The following is a 21,537-nucleotide window of genomic DNA, read 5'->3' as shown; positions in this document are numbered from 1 at the left end:
CTTAAATCAAAGTTAATTTAAGGAGACACATATTCAATGACCTTATGTAGTTTTATCACTACATATTATAAGATAGAGACGATTGAAGCTCTGGATTTCTTTTGTGTCTTATTTTGTATCTGCTCTTGCTCCTCACAGGCCGACTTTGAGCTTCAGATCTTCCAGCTGAGAGGTGAGCACGCCGTCTCTCTCTCACACCTGGAGAGAGCCTTCACCAAGACACAGCAAGAGAAGTCGCACAAGGCGGGTGTGGAGCACCGGGAGCTCTGCGATGCTGCTGTGTCCACTGCAGACGAGTCTGCACTCAAGACCTGGCGCACTGTGGGCATCCAGACGGACCGGGAGACCTTCATCCAGAGCCCTGAGGGCGAACGGGGTGTGCTCGCTCAAAGTCCCTCCCAGAACGTGCCTAAAAAGCTCAACTTAGACTCTATCGGCCTGAATCTAAAAGGCGAAAGCACCGCAGGACCTCCTGCCCCGCCGCCTCCACCTCCTCCTCCACCGCCCCTCCCACCAGGCCTCTCAGGACCACCACCACCCCCTCCTCCTCCTCCACCGCCTTTACCAGGCATGGCGGGAGCTCCACCACCACCCCCTCCGCCACCTCCTCTCCCAGGAGGTGGCCCGCCACCCCCTCCTCCACCACCTCCTCTCCCAGGAGGTGGCCCGCCACCCCCACCACCTCCGCCTCCCCCCCCTGGCCTACCTGGAGCTGGCCCACCTCCCCCTCCACCGCCTCCAGGCTCTGGACCTCCCCCTCCTCCCCCCGGTGGCGGCGGCTTCAGTTTTGCCCAGAACGTGGAGAAGGCCCCGCGGAAGCCTGCCGTCGAGCCGGCCTGTCCCATGAAGCCTCTGTACTGGAGCCGGATACAGATACAGGACAATAAGTATGTGTAACCGCTTGATTTCATAACCTTCTTCTGCGTATGTTTGTTAGTTAGCAGGATTACGCCAAACCTACTCGACGGGTTCCCATTAAACTGGGAAGGATGTGGGGTTGCTCAGGGAAGAACCAGTAAAATGTTGGGCCAGATCCAGGATTTTTATACGTATTCTCTCACATCATGAAAATTATGAAATCAAAAGATTTTTGATGAACTCGTAAGAAACTTGAATGGCTCTTGGTTTTATACTTCCACCAAGACCCATAAAGTCCCTTTATCAAACTACATTTAAGTCACTAGATCCAGATTTTTATTGGGATCTCCACTACACTCTCAGAGTGGGAAATCAAAGAAAATGTGGCATTTGAAACGAGCTAATACCTATGAACAGGAGTGAATTTGTTTGAATCCGTATAATGATGCGGACATATCTGATTTCAATGCATGAGTATGCAATACCTTGACGAAATGGCCAATCAACCTTGCTGGAGATATGCAGTTTTGTAGTTTTCTTAGTTTTACAGAAATATAACTTAGAAGTTAGACTGGAAGAATAAGAAAAGTTTCCCCATCTTACAGGTGTTAAACAAACACTAGCTCAACCAATCTCGTTGGAAATCTTACTAAAAGTAAAAGGATTTATTAACCAATAATTCTAGTTTGATCCCCCTTACCTGTAATGTCCAACGACATTGTGTTTCCATACCTGTTGTTTTGGGGGATTACTGCACTTTGGAAGTCAGAGAGCCTTCGGCAAGATGCACATATGAAATATTCAAAGAGTAACACCACTGTGATCCCAGGGCTAATGAAGTTCTAAGCTTCAGTGAACCTTGTCTAATGGGGTCTCAGCTTAGACCTGAGTATGCTCGTTGAGGGAGATACAGAGATATGGTTGCTGCAACACACTCCCACATCTGAGGGCTCTATGGAGATACTCTATAATTGTGAGTGGATTATCCAGCCCATTTACAGTGGCTGTGGTTGTTGCCTGCAGAGTGCCAGGCTTCCAGTTTTATGGCCTTGTATTTCCATGGCTGGGTTAGAGGGGGGAAACTGAGCTGTGGTTCCCACTCTCTTACTGGTCCCGGCCAGTTCTGAGGGGACTGAGTTGACTACATGTCAGCTATAAATTGAACTGTAAACGGGCAAGTTAAGGGGCATTAAATGGGTCAGATGTTTAACTATAGCTGGATTAACTGTGTGATCTCTGTTAATGGTCTAAGGTTTTGCGTTATGAGGAGGGGGACAGTGGGAGGTTTGAAAAGATGCCAGGTGTCCAAATGTTAGCTGACACGCAAAGTTACAGTGGGCAGCAAGAGAGGCCGACTTGCCTGGGAAAGTGCATTACAAAAGGAGGGGACTTAAATTAAATTATAGTCATAATCTGGTCAATTAGAAAGTTGTCTTGTATGGAAAGATTGTTTGGGGTTTGGATGTCATTTTCTTTTCCGAGCTAGTTTCCTCCAATGTCGGGTTCGGAGGCGGAGGCCTTCGAGAGGAGGAATCAAAAGAGGATTTTCGGGACAGTGCCATTATGTCCTCAACAGAAAATCTCTTGGCGTTCCCAGATAAATACTCTCACTGCTGCAACGAGAGACCAGCTGCATGCTAGCAAGAGTTGGACTTAATTGACCCCAACCGAGTCACTGGCAATGCAGCTGATTGTGCGGATATTTCAGCCCTGCCAGCGATTGTGTTAGCGCGCTGGGTCCAGATTCGCTTTCTCACTGACTTTAAATGGGCCTTGACTCGGGGAGATTGACCTGAGTAATGTCATTAAATTACGACCTGCGTTGACAAGTGCTGTGTAAGAGAAGATGGCAAAGGAAAGACTAAACCAGTAATTAGGCATCTGTGGAGTATTATAGATGTCATCATCCCACAGTCTTTCTTTACAATAAGAATTACAATTCTTTTTTGTTTATTGTGTCTGCAGATATTCTTATTAACAGACTTTGGGAGAGCAGGGACACATGTGTTGAGTTTCAGTGAACAAAAAAAGTTGGTGCGTAACTCCTAAACATTCTCTTGACTCGAGACACCTCTTGTTCATATTTCTGCTTCTCTCTGTTTGTTTTGTCCGATGTTACTCAGCAACTTCTGGAACACGACATCGCCTCCCGTATTCGTCTTCCTTTTGCTGGAAATGGTCCTTTTTATTGCAGAAACAATCTTGTCTTAATCTTTTGTTATTTTTATCACCTAGCTCATAAACAGTGCATTTTTTTCAAGCTGAGATTTTGCAGCCATTCCTGCCAAGCGTTGTCCCGGACAGGGAAATGGAAAATGGCAAACAACGGGAGAGGTTGAATAAACATCAAATAATCACGCCACGAATAGAACCCACAATTTGTTTAGCTCGAGTCGCCAAGAAGTTTCTAGCTTGCGTTGTCAGGCCAGAAGACTGTTGTTGTGACTCTGATCACATTTTTATTTTTAAAGCACTGATTTGTCTCAAAATTGAATAAAATTCAACACAGGCCTAAATCTTTGCTTCCTTTTCTAGCAACAACACACTGTGGGGCTGTCTGGAGGAACCGAACATCGTCAACGCCAATGAGTTTGAGGATCTTTTCTCAAAGGCCACAATACAGGCGAAGAAGAAACCGTTGTCAGACAGCTACGAGAAGAAAACCAAAGCGAAGAAGGTAAATTCAGTCATCCCACTTGCTCCTCCTCAGCCTGAGTTAGGTCCTCTTATTGTCACAGTTTTTCTTTGGATTTTCGTTGCTGTTTTTCTATCTTGTCGGTTATCTTGTTTGATTTGTCTCCTGCTACAGCCAGTTAGCATGTTTCTGTTTGAATATGGCTTGGGTGGTGCAGTGAATAGCCCTGTCGCCTCACAGCAAGAAAGGTTTGGTTCTTTCTGTGTGGAGTTTGCATGTTGTCATCTTTTCTGTGTGGGTTTTCTCCACGTTCTCCTGCTTCCTCTCACAGTCCAATGACATGCAGCGTATGTTCATAGGAGACAATTGTCTGTAGGTGTGATTGTGAGTGTTTGGGTATTTATTTATATTGGCCCTGCAATACGTAGACGACCTGTCCAGGATGGACCTCTGCCGCTTGCCATACGTGGGCTCTAGCTCCCCAGAAGGATAAGCGGTGTAGATAATGGATAAAAGGCTTTTTCTCTGCTGTTTATGTTCAGTAATAATTCAAATACAACTGTACAATTGCAGTTGTGAAGTATTCCCCTGAACCTGAACAAAGGGCACTATTTTATGTGTTTGTGCACTTTGTTTTTTTCCACTTGGCAAACTGGGAAGGTTGTAATGTAGGAATGGCTGCAGAATTATGTTGAAAAATCTCAAATTTTCTTCTGGGCAGGCTTCAAAGTTTTTACTTAAGATGAGACAATAAAATCCGCAGAGATGTGCTTTCTGCCAGATTGATCCGCGGTACCCCGAACCACCAAAGACAGTTGTTGATGTCTTGTCAAATGCTGCAACTTTGCACTTCTATGCTGCCGCCAGTCCCGAGTCAGCATCCTGGCTGCCTGGTGGTCCTCACAGGGACGTCCGAGGAGTAAAAAACCGGCCACTGCCCCAGTCTGTCCCCTAAAAATCCATACACATCCCCTATTCTGATCAATTCGTCAAGGCTCCACTCAGCTCCTTGATCTCAACCTATACAACTCTCCGCTCAGTCTGGTCACTCTAAAGCAGCAAACTGTCCAACATTTGATCCAAGTCAGACAGCCACATACAGACACAAATCCTGCCAACTGTCTCCTGTCTGGGATTACGTCAGCCTGCATGATGTTTGACCCCACTAATGGAGCCCTGCTGAAACAAATACAAAAACTATTAATTCATATATTTCACAAGGAATATCCATGCCCAACATATCATTTGGGGTTTTAGTACCTGTATTGTACTCTGGCTGAAGTCTATGTTTAGACGTATGTGACGGCAGAAGAATTCCACAAGAAAAGGTCGCCAAAAAATAAAAGAAAGTTGTTTACGTGATCATTTGTTATCTCTAAATGTTTATACTCAGAGTTTAGAGGGAATCATCATTTATGAGAGAAATCTTCTGAGTCACCAGCTGATGAGAGGGTCAGCTGGTTCGAAGGTAAGAAAGAAAGTGGGAGAGAAAGAAAGACAGACACACACACAGACAGACATCTCAGTTGTCCCCTGGTGGCTGCGTTCAGTATAGGTCATAAACCCTGCCTCCTCCTTGTTGGTCACTGGGACATGGACCAACCTAAAGAGAGCTTCGTCACAGTTAGTTCTTAGCACTCTTTTTCTTTTATTTTTTATTCATTCAAGCTCTTAATTTTCTGTAACTTTTGGTTATATTATCTTTTTTGATGCTATAAAATTGCATTAGAATGCTGATACTGACTCCCGATTGGTCAAGCGTATGTTTTGGACCTCAATACCGTGGTTACATCACCCAATTGCCACTGCGCAGACTCCAAATAAGGTCATTGGTGCAAGAAGGCTGCATTTGCATTGGGGACATTTTGGCTTGAGGGGGCATACATCACAGAGGTGGACTGAACAGGAGAGAATGTGATGAAGGACATGGAGAGGATATGTCAGGGTCACTGAAGACACTCAGCAGAGATCCATATTAATTAGAAGTTCAAAATAAGTTTAATTTGTAACTATAACCAATATGCAAGCTTAAGAATATAAGCTATTTATCATACTTTTGTTTTAAATCCTAAAAACACAACTGCTGAGTCATATTTCGAAACGACTGCTCAGTAATCCATTGGTCATGAATATTTGGACCATTATGTGTATTTCAGAATATATATCTTTTTACTTTCAGACACATGTTCTCACACCACATTCTTTGCATATCTCTGAAGTACAAAAGAATAAAGACATTGATTTTGACGTTGATACTGATTTAGTTTGCAGTGTCTTTTCATCTTTTTTCACTATACTCATTATTGCGCAGCTATATTCCCTTTCTTATTATTCCAGTTGGAAACAATACCAGATGCTCTTCTGCTTCGATTTGTTTTATTCTTACTGCCAAACTTCAACAGTTCAGTCCCTTTTTGTACATTTATATAGGAAAATAAATTATCTTATCAAATATGTTCGTTTATTTGAATTATCTATCGATATTTTATAGAATTTCATCTGAATTACTAATATTACAGAGACAAAGTTCCATATCTAAATAAAATTAAATAGGATAAATACAAACAAACAACATAATCCACCTTCTTGATGGAGGTAATGAACTTAAAATATACAATTTCAAGAATTATGTTTTTGGATAATATAAGGTATTTCTTTCGGTCCACGCTCGTGATCGATCACTTTCAGTCAGTACTAGTAGGTGTTTTACTAATGCAAAGAGTATTTTACTCTTTGCTTTAGTAAAGTACTCTCTATGTGCATGGGGATTGCTGCCCTTTGAGCTTTCACACCTGCCCTTCTGTCTGTGTCAGCACAGACTCCATGTCTAAACAGAATTTTCTTATACTCATCATCTTGCCAGTGAATCTGTGTGTTGATCCGTGTGAGTGTGTTTCAGTTGCAGTTTTTGTGTGTTTGTGTATGCATAGGCACGTGTAAGTTTCTGTCGTGTGTGTGTGTGTGTGTTTATATGTGCGGTGGATACGTGTGTGATGACAGCACATCCTCACAAGTCATTATGCACTTGTTCAGAAAGTGTTGCCAGATCATGCTAACACCACAGCCCCAGGGGCCCGGAGCGGTGAGAGGAGATGAGTGGGAGGGAAAGGAATGTGTGTACATTATGCATATGAGCCACCTCCCCAATTTCCAACAACTCCTCGCGCCAAAAAGTTTCAACTCGGGGGATGCAGCCGATACGTACATGAGTGAGTTAATCTCTATCATGTGTGCCATAGCGAAAAAATCAAAGCTCTTGTTTACTCTGGAGCCCTTCTCCCTCCGCTGATTAGCATATCAAAGCGGAGGAGAGGACATGGAAGAGAGCCCTCCCGCCTCAGCAGACCAGAACAGAAAGGACCGGACAGGACTAGGGGTATAATTGCAGGCATGTGGCTCCACTCCACTGGCTCGAGGAGGCAGTGAAGACGGAGCACCTATAGGAGTGCTGGTGGAGGGGGTGCAGAGAATGGACATGTCAGTGCATTCTTGATCAAGGGATGAGCAGGGAGGGGGCGATGGGGATGGAGAGATCCATCAAGGTAAATGTGCTGTTGAGCTTGCACGTGTGCAAAAACTTCACATCAGTAAACACAAAAACATGTATCAAGTTGAGACTCAGCGAATCCCCTGAAACAAACAGCAGCTTTAACCTGTTTATGGGAATAACTTACGAGCAATCACACTGCGTTTATTAAAGGCATATTTGAAGCCGTGGCTGTGACGTGGGTGAGTGGGTGTAAGATTAACACCGCTGGGTGAGACTGGGGTTGCTGTAGGTGGATATTGTTGGGAAGTCTCAGTCCAGTTGTTAGTGTAACATCTGTCTGCGTGATTCAGTCAGTGAGGAGCAGGACTGGCTATTCAGCTGTGGCCGTGTAAACTATCCACTGGCCCCGAACCTGCGTCGGCCTGCCCACATCAACTTAACATCAGCCACCTGTCTCAGCTCAAAACCCTCCCACTGTCCGCCTCCATCATTCTGTTTATTTTCTTAGGCTGCTCGCTGTCTCTTGTTCTTCTTCTCTTTCTCCTGACCTGTTATTCAAGAGTATCACATGAAGTCCTCCAGGTCTCTGTCCATCCACAGGAGAAAGCCATCAGCTATCGAAGTCCTACCCGTCTCAGCATCAGCATCCATCTCGGCGCTCCCTCCCTTTACCTAAACTGTTTGCACGGCTGAAAGCAGGCGTCCGGCATCAGTTGTCCTTTCACATTAACTTAACTGTTTAGGCTAATTGGCGAGTTCTGCAGCCACAGTGAGCGGGACGGGTTCCTGGGCTGCTTTTAGTGTGGCCCGTCCAAAATGGTTAATTAGAGGTGTTGGGGAAAGCCTGGTGCTCAGCCGTCTCAAGTCCCCAGAGTGGGAGATCCCCAGTGATCCAGGTAATAGAGCTGGAAGCAGCATGGCACCCACTAACGCGCTGTAACGCAATACCCACTTCTAAGGCTTCTGCTCTCCGGCTCCCACTGGACAGCCCAGTAGCCGAGAACGCCATAATACCTAATGAAGAAGCCTGACACATTAACTTTTAGAGCGGGGCTTTACCTTGCCAAAACTCTCTCTGGCTTTACAGCTAATTCAGTCATAAGTAATTGTGACCATGTGTAGGCAGAAATAAAAATCCTGTGAATTTATAGTTTGTTATAAAAGCCCGGCTTCTCCTCGCCCTGCTCTTCTAGACTGTCCTTTTATGGTGCCACTTTTGCCTTTGTACTTTCACTGGGACTTGATATTTTCTGATTATATCTCACACATGTTCTTCGGCAAACGAGAGGAGGGGCTTTTCTGTTTGACTTTGCTCCCTCATTGATGAAATTTGGCAAAAGTGTGTCCCCGCTATGTGTGTGTGCGTGTGCTTCCCAGTCCTTTGCGTCCCGATGATGGGTTATGACAACGATTGTTGATTAGTCTGGTCGCTTGGGTCAAACCAGATGATTCCCAGCCTACTTAGACTAACCGTCCCTCCAGGCGGTCTGTCAGGCTCATCGTCGATCATCTGCTTCCACAGCTGGGGAAGTGACTAAGTGATTGTTTCTGACACAGCTTCGCATTTCATAAACGATCTTTTTATCTGTTCCACTGTTTGCTTTCCGTCAGTGTTCCTGAATACTTGAATAGATGTTAAATGGAGGTATGAAGATTAATGACATATCAATTTATATGAAGCTGTTTGCAGAGGGTTTGTAAAGTAATCAACAATAATATGAGTTGAAATTTGATAGAATTAATGATTTAAATTAACTTGATTAAAACCTAGAAAAATTTAGAAAAATCCTTTAGGACATCATAATTCAGGTCAGGTTTAATCATACAAACAGATGCACTTTTTAAATGTTATTGATACATTTACTGCTTTACACTCTGAATCCATTTGTTTCCTGTTTTTCAGATTATCAAGCTGTTGGATGGAAAGCGTTCACAAGCAGTTGGCATCCTCATATCGAGCTTGCATCTGGAGATGAAGGACATTCAGCAAGGTGAACAATGTTTAGACGTTTGTGTACACAATGGTATCGTCATAATATTCATCTGTTTCATGGAAGGGACTCTAAAAGGAGCCATCTAGATTTTACAGCAAAAAACTGAATTTACAGTCCTAACTTACAATAAATGTATGATGACTCCTGATAAAGAGCAGATCGAGTTAGTTTTAGAGAGTAGATAGCATGGAGTGCCCTGCAGATGACTTTCTCACCTGCTGAGAGCTTATAATTTTGACCAGAGACATCTTTTTTTTTATTGCTTATTAATAGACCGTGGCAAATTGATCTTGTTACCACAGTGGGAAAGAACACGCCTTGATTTGAAATGTGAGCTGGTTGAAAGCAGCATCTCACTTTTTCTGTCAGGCTGGGTGAATTCCCTCAGGCACTGGTTAAAGTCAGATCACCATCTTCTTCACGTCAAGAACTGCTTGGATTGATAGCATGCTCGGTAGAACCGTGTGTAACGCAGGCACGCGTGTACGTGACTGTCGATGTGGCTGCATGTCTATGTAAACACATAGTGCGTGTGTTGGGGACAGCGTAGATGGGCCAGGAATTGCTGCTGTCCCGGGACTGCGGCGGAGAGTGCCTGCCGCCTGCTAGTCTGAGCATGCGGCCAGCAGATCTGTTTATTGTAGCCAGTGACGGTTTCCACAGGCCTAATGGGACTGACACCCCACTAATGATCTAAGCATGTACAAAACCACCTTCTGCAGTTAGCAGACACTGCCCTACCACATAAAACCACCTCAGACACAGGCCAAACGGCACGCAGCACCAGGACCCCCGTTTTGTTTAGACTTTTTTTCCCCTTTCCTTTTCAATCCTATCCCCTGTGCGTGAGTGTCAGCTTGTAGCGGTGGCTTGGTTAAAAAGGCCTGATCACACACAGCATGAGGCTGCTTCCTTGTGCCTTAATGGGAGGTGAATGGGAAATGGACAACTTGGATTTGACAATGAGGGACAGCACCTTAACAAGCACTTCTAAGGGTTCTAGTCCCTTGCCTCTCCTGCTTGCCTCCCCTTTGTTGCCAAATTAAAAGGACATGGGACATGTAATGTAATTAGAGCTACTAGGGAGGGAGGGAGAGCGGGGAGGAGGGGAGAAGGCAACACTCTGGTTAAGGGGAGAGAGGGGGTCAGCTGCACCCACCAGAGTGACTGAGGGACCTCAAGGGCCACCATGGTTCAAGGGCAGGAGAGGCTCTCCCCCACACACCACCTCACCACACGCACACAGACAGACATACACATGTTCACACACCACACACACCCTTTCACACCAAAGCCGATGAGTGAAAAGTGGAAGGAGAGGGTGTGAGGCGGTTGGCAGGCTGGCTTTGATCTGTCGGTGTGGAGAGATATCCGGCTCCCCTCGGATCAGAGTGCTCCTGTGCACACTGGAGCAGGCCCCCCTTTGGTGTGTGATTGACGGCTGCATGGCTGAGGGACTGAATAATCCACTCTAATAAGATGTAGGAAATGGACCTCCAGTGTTCTCTCTGATCCAGACGTTGGGAGCACATTGACAGCTTCTCTGCCACAGGAACAGCTGGGAACCAAGATGCAAAGCATTACCTTGTTAGCTGGGAGCATTGAGACTGAAAGGACTGGGCCTGTGTTGTCACTAGAACTTCTAAATAACAATGAAATAAAGCAATTATGAGTTTATCCTTATTTGATGTAACATAAAAAAAAGGAATGAACTACGACACTGAGTATAGCGCATATTTCCAACAAGGCCGAAAAATTCAGAAGACTAGCTCTGAGATTTATTTGCTGTATAACGTAGTTTAAAAAAGTGCTCATCTGCACCAAAATGTATTCTTCTTTCTCCTTCATTTTCTTACCTGGCCCCATCCCTTCAACAAGTGTGGTGGAGATCAGTTTAGTAGTTTTTGCTTTATCCTGCTAAAAAATTACTAAATAAATAAATTCTGTGATCTGCACATTTATCAGGCTCTGCTCCAAAATGTAATGTGTTCATCCTTGGGTCACGCACAACTCTGTTGGATACTGTGAATCCGTTGTAATGACACTGGGTGGTAAATTGTCACTGCGTCAGTTCTTGGTAATGAAATCCTTGGCGGATCAGCCAGGCAACTGTCAGATGATCCAGGAGCACTGGAGCCATCCCTCCCATCACGTCCTCCTCCCCTCCTCCCTCACTAAGCTGTAAACCTGTGACACCTCTCAGACACAGACCAGGAGTCACTTTCTTTTTTTCTTTTCTGGCCGTCCTCTGCTTTTTGCCGTCCCTGGGTACTTTGGATTTTACTGTTTGAGTCAAACAAACATGCAGCCTCTAGAGGAAAGTCTATTTTGCCTATATCCTCTCTGCCAGCATTTATTTACTCTCACCTCCTCTACTTCCTTTGCTTACCTCCTTCTGTTTCTCTCTCAGCTCGCCTTTTTCTGCCTCTCGTTAAAATCATTACATTCGGTTACGGTGATTCTAAATGTGGTTCCAGTTGTAAAGTATTTTTAAGGTCTTATGTTTTGAGCCACAGCGAGGAAGGAGAGAAGGAAGTGTCGGCCCACTGTGGTCTGAGACTCAGCCTGCCCCACATATCTCTACCCCCACAGCCTGTCTACACTTTCAGCTCTACCACCTCCAGCTAATGTACTACATTAGGTGTCTAATTCTTGGTAATTGAATGATGTGGTGTGGTTTCTGGCCCAGGTGGTGCAATGTAGATGTGAATGGAATGGACACATGGTTTAGCTCAAATTGCTCTTATTGGGGGTTTGGTCGCTACTTTTTCATTCTGATACAACATAAAGTATGTTGTGGTACAGTTGACCTCAAATGTGATTTTCTGTTAAGCAATAATCAACACAATTGCATGAATATTATCATATGTTTTCTTCCCTCATCAGGAAAACAAATTTGTCCTTCAAGCACTGGCAGCACTTTAGAGGCAGCATGCTTTGGCTAAGATTATATCCAGTTCTAAGACTTACTGTTTATAATGAATAACCGTCTGTTCCAGCTGTTCTCACTGTGGACCACTCTGTGGTGGATCTGGAGACCATTGAAGCATTATATGAAAATGTGAGTATGAAGGAAAAGTAAGAAGGATGACGCTGGGATATGAAAACTATTGTTGTGGCTAATTCAAAGTAAAGTATCTGGCTTATTATTGTTGCAAATCAATTTAATGAGCATTTTGCTTTGATTTTTACTGTGTGCACATGTTTGTCTGTGTCTGTCCAGACACTTTAACTGTGGACCATGTTGTGTGTCTGTTGACAGAGAGCCACCAGTGATGAGATGGAGAAGATAATGAGACATTATGAAAAGTCAAAAGAAGAGGAAGTCAAGCTGTTGGACAAACCTGAACAGTAAGATCCCTTTCACCAACAGCTCCCACATTCATTTTGTGTATAAACTTTATTGTATTTCAGAGAAATTACAGTGAGTTCAGGTATTAAGTTTACTGCTGTGCAGTGAACTTGCATCCATAAAAATTTGTTGAATAAATTGATAAACATGTTTGTCAGATTTTACAGATGACATGCGATAAAATAAATTTCTTCAAGGCCTAAATTATACAAATTGTCATTTTTGTGCTAGAAAGAAACATTTGACATTGGAAAAAAAGCCAAACATTTACACGTTGAGGTTCCATTTGCCATTTCCTCAATTTCTCGAAAAAATCTTCTGACATTTAATGAACATTGCTTCAGTAGTTCAGTAGTTCCTGTCAGGGTCAAGTAGTTCGGGCCCGTTAACGAGGCCTGGACCCAGCGGTGCCGCTCAGCCTGGCCTTCCTATTTCCATGTTTGACCAGAGCTGTCACTACGGCTGCCTGAGTCATCCCTACTCAGTGTCTAATCACACAGGATGTTACCGCTCCGCTCCCCTCCGACACGGCACTGTTTACATAAGTCGTCCTGCATCAGGACAGAGCTACCTTTGATCAGTCTCTGTGCGCCGCTCGCAGCTTTCCCTCCACCCGACCCTGTGGACCTTTCAAACCCAGCCGAGCAGCACCGCTCATGACTATCGGCTGCCTCTCACTGCCTGTGAACGCAGACTTTGACTCAGTCGCCCCAGCGTGGGGAAGCTCTGCCTGCCAAGGCCCCAAAATAGTTCTTCCTGTTAGACGTTTTGTTTAATTTTGTCATGACACATCACACCCCGGCCTCCTCCTCCACCTCCCCTTTTTGTTTTCCAGGTTTCTCTACGAGCTCTCCCAGATTCCTGACTTTGCTGGCCGGGCCCGCTGCATCATCTTCCAGTCAATGTTCCTCGATACCATCGCCTCCGTCCGTCGCAAGTCGGAGAAAATCTCCAATGTCAGCAAAGTAAGAACAACATATCAGCAAACCAACGGAAAAATTAAATTAACTTCCATGAGGGTTTAGTAACCCAGAGTGTGTGCGTGTGTGTTTCTGTGTCAGGAGCTGCTAGAGAACAACAGTCTGCGAGATATTATAGGTCTTGTTCTGGCCTTCGGGAACTATATGAATGGAGGGAACAGGACGAGAGGTCAGGCTGATGGCTTCGGACTCGAGATCCTTCCCAAACTAAAGGACGTCAAGAGCAGAGTAACACCTCTTATATATTTAAGATAACAATTTTACCAAACTACCATCATTTCCCAGTAAATAACAGCAGAATAGAACGAAGGTGTGTGTTCGTCATTATTTATTTGTTCCCTCAGGACAATCGTATGAATCTGGTGGATTATGTGGTTTTATACTACCTCAGAAACTTCGACAAGGTAAGTCGTGTCAAACAGAATGAGCAAAACTCAAAACACCCTAAAACCTCTTCTTCTCGGGGCTCCTACACTTTTATAATTGTGTTTTTTTTTTTGTTTTCAGAACGCCGGCACAGACAAGAGTGTGTTCCCTCTGTCGGAGCCTCAGGATTGCTTACAGGCTGCTCAGGTTAAATTTGAAGACATCACAAAGGACCTCAGGAAGCTGAAGAGAGATCTAACCAGTAGGACATATTATTCTAATGTTAACTGTGTGTATGAACGCTTAACCTGCATGCCTCATTGCATTTTTTTGTTTAGGGCATCGTACTTCCATTGTAAATCAGTCAGTGTAATTGTATACACTTCCATCTTTCACCAGAGCACTTTAAATGTAAATGTACATCCTATTACCCTGAGCAGAGCAGGTTGTGGGTGGGTTCAAGACCCTTGCTGGCCTGAGGCAGCTTTTCCTCGTTTCCAGACTTTGCATCAGCCATGTCATCATAACGCCACAACTTCTCCTCTTTCCAGCCGAAGACACATGCTCATTCAGTCGTGAAGAGCCCCGAAAATCAAATGGCAGCTCACAAAGGGAACGTCAGAGTGGCAACTAGCTGACAAACACACTTTTCTTGTGCTCTGTGCTCAAAGTGTCGGGGGGCGCCGATCGACTGGCGTGACCTAGCCAGCCAGCCAGTCAGTCTTGGCCAGGGCCATGCGGAGGTTAAAGGCGATGCCCCCCAGTGCCCCTGGTGTCTGTGGTTATTTAAATCAACCAATAATACGGCATATGAAAGCAATTAGATTTGCTCCACGGCTCTCCCCGACGTTTTTTAGATCGCTGTTAAAGCCCTCTCCTCTCTGACCCGGGGGAAAAATACAAAGAGTCTACAAAAGCACCCAGACCTACCTCAAGCTGTCACTCATTTATTAAGGCTTTTCCTAAGGAAGACCCGAAGACAATAAATGCAACATAAGGGCCCTTGTATTTGATCTCTGCTGCGGCACAGTCTGGCACGGTAGTCCTCTAGGGGATTAGCATCACAGGGCGAGTGTTGGATTGTAGATGTGCTGAGCTGCACCTATGACTCCCACCATTTTTATCCTCTCTAGCCGCCAGGGATAAATATTTATGCCTGGCTATTATAAACCAGCCTAAAGAAAGCAACTGGTCTTAATTATAACTCCAACACAGATCACTTCCATCCACACTGTGTACAATTCTGAGAAGCTCACACACTCGGTCACACTTTGATTTCACCGAGGCTCGCCGGACCGTCTGCCTCTCACCTAATCCAGAGGTGGCGACTGCAGTGGTTGGCTGCGTCTTGCCCTCCAGCCTTAGGTCAAAGGTCAGGAGACTCTGTGCCAGCAGTCAGAAATCCATCGCTCTTCTCTCACCCTCTCCTCAGACGTAATATCTCATTGTGGATCCGTGGGTCTCGCTCACGTTCAAATCTGTGCACTGTATCGCTCGTGTTGACACTGAAGTTTGGACTTTTCTGCATTTTCCTGAACGTGTGTCTGCAGCGTCTGGACGCCAGTGATGCTCAGGAGCGGCTCCCCAGCAGCTCGCCTGCCCTCTCCTTCACTGGCTTATGTAGAAACATGATCCTCTTTAGAGGGGGCTTCCTGTTTGGGGAGAGGGTGATGACCTCTCCCCGTGCTCTCTGAGAGGGATGAGTGGGAGGCCATAAGGACCTAAACCTACTGTAGGACTCTCAGCTCCCATAAAGAGTCTGTTTACGTCTCAAATCATGTATAGTGTTGCAGTCAGTCTCCAAAACTGAAGATTCTCTTTAAGATTGTGTACAGCTTCAACACGAGGAGTTACTGATCCTACTTGAAGTTGCACGCACAGGTTAACCCTTTAAGACCAGTGAGTATCTACATAAAGATCCCTTTAACAGCCACGTAATTGGACCTGACAGAGAGGGAGTGACGCTACCGAATGAAATAGGATCAAATAAAAAGAAACAGTCAGAGCTCATTTGCTGCTCAGGGGAGTTTAGTGTTTCACAGAAGACCTGGCCCGGGTCAGGCATTCATCGCTGTGGCAAATCAGACAGTGTCCTGATTTTTAATGGCCTTTAATGTCAGGTTCAGGCAGGGCCTTTACCCTGAGCTCCGTTTTACGACAGAGGCTACGCTAAAAGGGCCATGTGTGAAGTCGGCAGGCTGAGGTGCCGCCACCGGCCGTCTGACAGAACAAGGCCAGAATATCGACAAATATATATATATAATATAATCTATAATGGCAAATTATGACGGAAGAATGGTCGGACTCAAACTTTTTTCAAATTTATTCAAACAATTTAATCAAATCTGACTGTATCTTTACAGAAAAATCACATGCTGAATAAATGCATAAGCTTGATTTTAATCATAGCAATAATCATCCTGTCAAGCACCAGAGTGATTTCGATGCTCCCTGCATTCAAATCTGATCAAGTCTTCCGGGTCTGATGGTAAACAGTTTGATTTATGAGGAGCACAAAGTGGAGGGGAGGTCTTACCTTTTCCTACTAAGGCAGACTCTTGGCTGACCTCACCAGGGGGTAACAGTAGACTTCATCCCAGTAGAAAGCAGAGCTGGATGTCTGACGGTCTGCTGGGAAACGAAGATAATTGGGGATAAGAGAGACTTCACTTTCCAGGTATAAATAACTGAGCGCTGGAACACTGTACTGTTTTAACCTCTGATAAAATGGCAAATATTTTCCAAAGCTCCCGGAAAATGTTGTTTACAGCAGGGATTAACAGGTCTGTCTTTGTACAGGCATTCGTAGATTTGGGATCAGTCGTTGTTGAGATAAGTTCTTTTAACTAGTCACTCAGTCGTGTGCATTCCTCCATCAATTTGTTTTTATGAAGATCAATGAATTATATACACTGAAAATGTCCCAAAACAAAGTCCAGTCTAACATTAACAAAACTCGTAAAAAAAAAAAAAAAAAGCCTATGTCCCATCTTTCCACATAGTGTCAGGGTGATCCATTTCATAGTGTTTGTTTAATCTTGCTTACCATCAAATAAACCCACCAAGTAACATAACAAATAACATAACCTCTTTGGTGAAGGTAACAAGAAGTAGCAAAAAGAAGAGTGATCACCTGTGTATTATTTATTCTTCCGTCTCTCCTACCCTGCAGTTGTTGTCATTGGTTTCCTCCGTCAGTGTTTATGCGTCATCACGATCCAGAGGTTGACTGACTGGAGGTGAAGGGCCTTCACAGCCCCATTTATGAGATGTGAACATTCATCATATAAATCTTGCGGTGATCCGCAGGCTCCCCAAACACAGTTGTGTATTGTTTTGGTTTGCCCCAGCAGTCGCTCTTGTTCGCAGCAGTAAGAATCTTAAGCACATATTGACATCAAAGTTAACCACACTGGGTAAGTCCTGGATTAGAAGTCTGGCTCTCTTGTTTGTTATCCTTCCTGTCGGCTCCACCACCCCCCTCGTCCCCTCATATTGTGCAAAATCGGCTCGTCAGTGATGACGTCTTCTGCTGTTCCCCCTCGGAGATGTACAGTCGATGCTCGAGCGCCTCAAGATATCAGCTCTGATAATCTATTCGTCCTCACAGTGTGACCTCCTCTTCCTGTGGTTCTTGTCGGACTATTTTGCTCAAATCCAAGATCACGTTTCTTTTAGTTCTGCTGGTTTATCGTCGTCCATAAAACACTTTTCGGTCAATCAGTTAATGTCCATCAGGAGGCTGGTTTAACAAGCGATTTACAGCCAAGCACAAATCCATTATCTTGGTTCAGTTATTCGAATAAATGTCAATAGTGGAAATGATATCTTGACCCTTTAGCTCCCCAGCTGTAAAAATGCTGAGTCCATCGTCTGTAATCGCATCTGTTTTCCCCGTGTAGTAACAGTGGAAGGCCATTAAAGATCGGAGCTCTGTCTCCCATCATTATCCCGTCTGTCTGTGGTGGGAAACCCGTCCCCTGTGGCTACATGACTGGACACAGTGTCTGAGGGTAGAAACTGTGCCACCAGCAGCAAACAGCCTTGTGTTTCCAACTTGATCTCTGCCACGAATACAGAAGCCGCCACATTACTGAAATCACTGGTCAGAATTTTGGCAGTTCACAAATATAGGGGAGACATTTTTTATGGTTTGATATTTGTAATAGATATTTGAAATGATTTTATCCTTAAGAATTGTATATACATTTATTTTTTTATTTCTTTATATTATTTAATATATATATATATATGTAATTTTGTGTTTTAGTTTGCACATAGTAGTTGTTTATTCGCTTATTTCTTGCAGTTTGTATTTGTTTTTCTATATGTGTAAGTTCACTGAGCCCAATTACACCGGAGTCAAATTCCTAGTATGTGTTCACATACATGGCAAATCATAACAATTACTCTGATAATTTAATGCTAATTAGATTTGTTATTGACTATGTTTATTATGCAATTAGAAAGTTTAATGTTGTTCAACTCAGCAGATAAAATCAAGGTGTAGATATCCACAATGGAGATATAACTGATGAAAATATGATACACATTGATCAGCCATAACTATTGTTAATATGGTTATAATTTTATTATTAATTATAATAGGTACGCCTGATCTTCTAGGCAGACAGAAGGGTGGAGATTTGCACACAGACGAATGCAGCATGTTACTTAATCTGTTAAAGCTATTAAATAACAAAATATAAATAATCATATTTTTTTTTAATTAGCCTCTAATATAATTCGAAATGTGTTTTAACCTACACTACTCCATGCACACACTTTTTAACTTCAACTGTGGCAACAAAAAACTAGTAAAGGTCCCAAAGTCCTACAGTTGTGCATGGAGCCTGATACAGGGGAATTCTGTCTCTGAATGCACATCTCCAAAAAATGTATCATCACTCCAAGACAATGTTTCAAACCAGAGCTTTTAGTTTTTTTATTCTTTACAGCTGCTGTGTTTTTGTGGGCTTCCTCCTTGTGGCCTTCGCTGTCTGGACCACATTTGGAAGAGAGCCGCCTCTAAATTGTAGACTTGCTCTTTTAAACACTGTTTTAATGGGTCCTCTTGAGTTGGGGGATTTCTGGTAACAGGAAATGTAGTTTGTCCAAACAGGATATTTTTGTTGTCATGTTTGTACGGTTGCTTATTTCAATTTTTTTTTATTTTGACTGTCCTTCGGTTTAAAGAGCGTCCTGGAATCCAGACGGCGAGGCTGTACGTAGTTACTCTTCACTTTTAATGCTCGGGCCTCGTGTTTCCCGTCTGATTTATTAAGACATCCAATAAATAAAAGATGTAAAAAGATGTCATAGAGCGCGTTTACCGAGCTGCAGGTGCAGCGGCTCCGCATGCGAACATGTGAGAGCCAAGCTCAGATCTAAAAGCAGCAACGCAGTGAAGTGAGACAGCGGCCAGACCTGTTAATGCTCTTGTTGTGTTGCGGAACAATTTAGCAATGCAGTCATAAGCAAGTTAAGGTATTTATTGCCGCCATTAATGACTTACAGGTTGCAAGAATGGGCCAAAGTTCTTTCACCAGGCGTCTGTGTGTAGTAACCCGGTATTGCAGATGAGAGGAAACGGGGAAGGTTCGGCTGGAACGTGCTCAGTCACGTCTGTTTCCTCTGAGCTCGTGTGTGTTGATTCATTTGGCACGGCGGAGAAAAACCCATCCACAAAACAGCAAACACATCTGCTGCACTCACATATACACACAACAAAGGATACAATACTACACAACTTTATTGTCCACTGTGAATAAACTGTGGACTGACTGAAGTCTAACTACCTAAGTAAAATAATAGATAAATAAAACAACTTCATGTTTGACAAAACAATTGAAAGCGCACTCTGTTTCCACCTCAGGTGAATTCATATGATTTTCTATTTCTAAAATATGTTTTGGGAATAACAGATTATACAGTTATATATTATTTAGCTATAATAATCAATTCTTGCATAAAAGACAACCCAGGCCGGTTTCACATGCTCTCGCTGTATTCTTCACCACATCTTGATGAAACGTGACATCACATTATTATATATTTACTCAATTTGAAATATATCCTTGAATTACTTTTACATTTAAAATGTTTGGTTAATTTTCTCCCACAACTTTTAGTCCTCTCTTCCCTTTTTGTCTGCGCTTGTTCAGTAATTAATCATGTGTGTCCGCTCTCTGCTCTGTTCTCTCCTGCAGCCTGTGAGAAAGATGTGCAGAAGGTGTGTGATAACTCATCAGAGGAAACCCTGCAGCCCTTCCAGCAGAAGATGGAGGGATTTATCGCTGCAGGTGAGTGAAGCCAAGATTCCTCCTTTTTTTCCATGGTCATTAGTGAAACATTAGTCCACATATGATGTACTGGCTATATCATGTTTGCACTTTGCCGATTTAGTCCATAAAGATGTAACAATTTAAATATGTAGGATTTTACAATATATATATTATATTAAATTCAATGAAGCTGCTGCAAATAGCTTACAGTAATAAATATCTGTCCTTGTAATATGACAGATTTGTAAAAAAAATAAAACTCCTCGATCCTTTATCCAGATCAACACCAAAATGTAATGAGGGTTAACGTTTGCAACGTCCTATCCTTCCACCAAGTTTCATGGAAATTCGTTCTGCAGTTTTTGCATAATCTTGCTGACAATAACAAACAAACAAACAACCAAGGGACGGGGTGAAAACATAACCTCCTTGGTGGAGACACCACAGAGATTTCAACACAGGGTGTTAAGTTTCCCGCAAGAAGTTTTAACATCTGTAGAGTAGCTCATCTTCCCCTGATTGTCACAAAACACTTTCTACCCCTCCCCCCAACTGAGACAATTCAACTTGTGTCAGTCAAGGTAAGGGATGAGTTGATTAATCTTCTCCCACTCCCTTTGAATCAAAGACAGTGACATGGACTCAAGTCATATGATAGATGTTTGCCGTCAGTCTTTCTTTTAAGCTGGTCTGATTCATGTAAAGTTGTTAAGAGAATTCTCACTGACTTCAAAGATGACACATTGAGTCGGACAGCCGAGGGGAACGTCATGAAACTGAGCTTACAGATCTAGAAAAGCTCTGTTTTCACCCAGACACTCTTTAAAAAGAGGAAGGTATAATTATGGTTTTTTGTGCCATGTCAGGCAGTCAGCCTGGTGGCACAGGATCTGTCTGTCTCTTAGTGCATGTGTGTGTGTTTGTGTTCTTGCTGAGAGAGGGCGTCTCAGTGCGCCGTAGGACAGCATGAGGACAGCAGTCTACAGGCCCGTAGAAGGGATCACATTGCCTCTAACACGGCTCCCATGGACTCTTAGCTGCCATAAAGCTAGCAGGACATCTCTGACTGCGGCCTTGTAAAGACTGCCCGGCCTCAGTGGACCAGGCCTGGGGACCACCGGGACTGGAGCGCAGCCTCCCCCGACACACACTCACCGTTTGTCCCCTTTCTGACCCAGACACAAGCCATGTCCTGCTTTCTTCCTTCCCTAATCTATACTGCAGTTGTAGTAGCCGGCATTTCACTCATGACATCATTTTAAAATATATCCTAATGTATTCCTTCTCACTGGAAAGAAACTGCATCTTCGTGTGGTGAGAATACCAAGAAACACAATGGTAGATTCCTCCCTGAAGGTGACTGTGTACACACGAGTCATAGCTCACTTAATATTCAAGTGATGAGCCGCGCTGTGCGTTAGACTCCCATACGCTTGTTTCACCTCAGTTTCTATTATACACAAACCCTCCTTTGTGTTCCAGTAGATGCCATTAAGAAGTCCATGTTCGCCAGTGTCACATCATTAGATATAGTTGGTGAATATACAGTAAAAATGTCACCAAAAAGAGGCGGAGGCA

General features: G+C 43.8%; 1 protein-coding gene across 2 annotated transcripts in view; it reads left to right on the top strand.

The window, feature by feature from the left end:
- LOC133962255 (formin-like) overlaps window positions 1-21,537 on the top strand; it is a 55,163-nt gene that overhangs the window by 21,441 nt on the left and 12,185 nt on the right. For both annotated transcript variants that reach the window (XM_062397784.1, XM_062397783.1), the window contains 10 exons: window positions 139-887; window positions 3,394-3,535; window positions 8,887-8,974; window positions 11,977-12,038; window positions 12,240-12,328; window positions 13,165-13,294; window positions 13,391-13,537; window positions 13,654-13,713; window positions 13,817-13,937; window positions 19,885-19,977. In XM_062397784.1, the coding sequence (XP_062253768.1) occupies window positions 139-887; window positions 3,394-3,535; window positions 8,887-8,974; window positions 11,977-12,038; window positions 12,240-12,328; window positions 13,165-13,294; window positions 13,391-13,537; window positions 13,654-13,713; window positions 13,817-13,937; window positions 19,885-19,977 (1,681 nt within the window). The remainder of the gene's footprint in view (window positions 1-138; window positions 888-3,393; window positions 3,536-8,886; window positions 8,975-11,976; window positions 12,039-12,239; window positions 12,329-13,164; window positions 13,295-13,390; window positions 13,538-13,653; window positions 13,714-13,816; window positions 13,938-19,884; window positions 19,978-21,537) is intronic.

Source organism: Platichthys flesus, chromosome 10 (assembly GCF_949316205.1).
Source record: "Platichthys flesus chromosome 10, fPlaFle2.1, whole genome shotgun sequence".
Lineage (NCBI taxonomy): Eukaryota > Metazoa > Chordata > Actinopteri > Pleuronectiformes > Pleuronectidae > Platichthys > Platichthys flesus.
The sequence above is the reverse complement of the archived record's forward strand: the minus strand, read 5'-3'. Positions and strand labels throughout refer to the sequence as shown.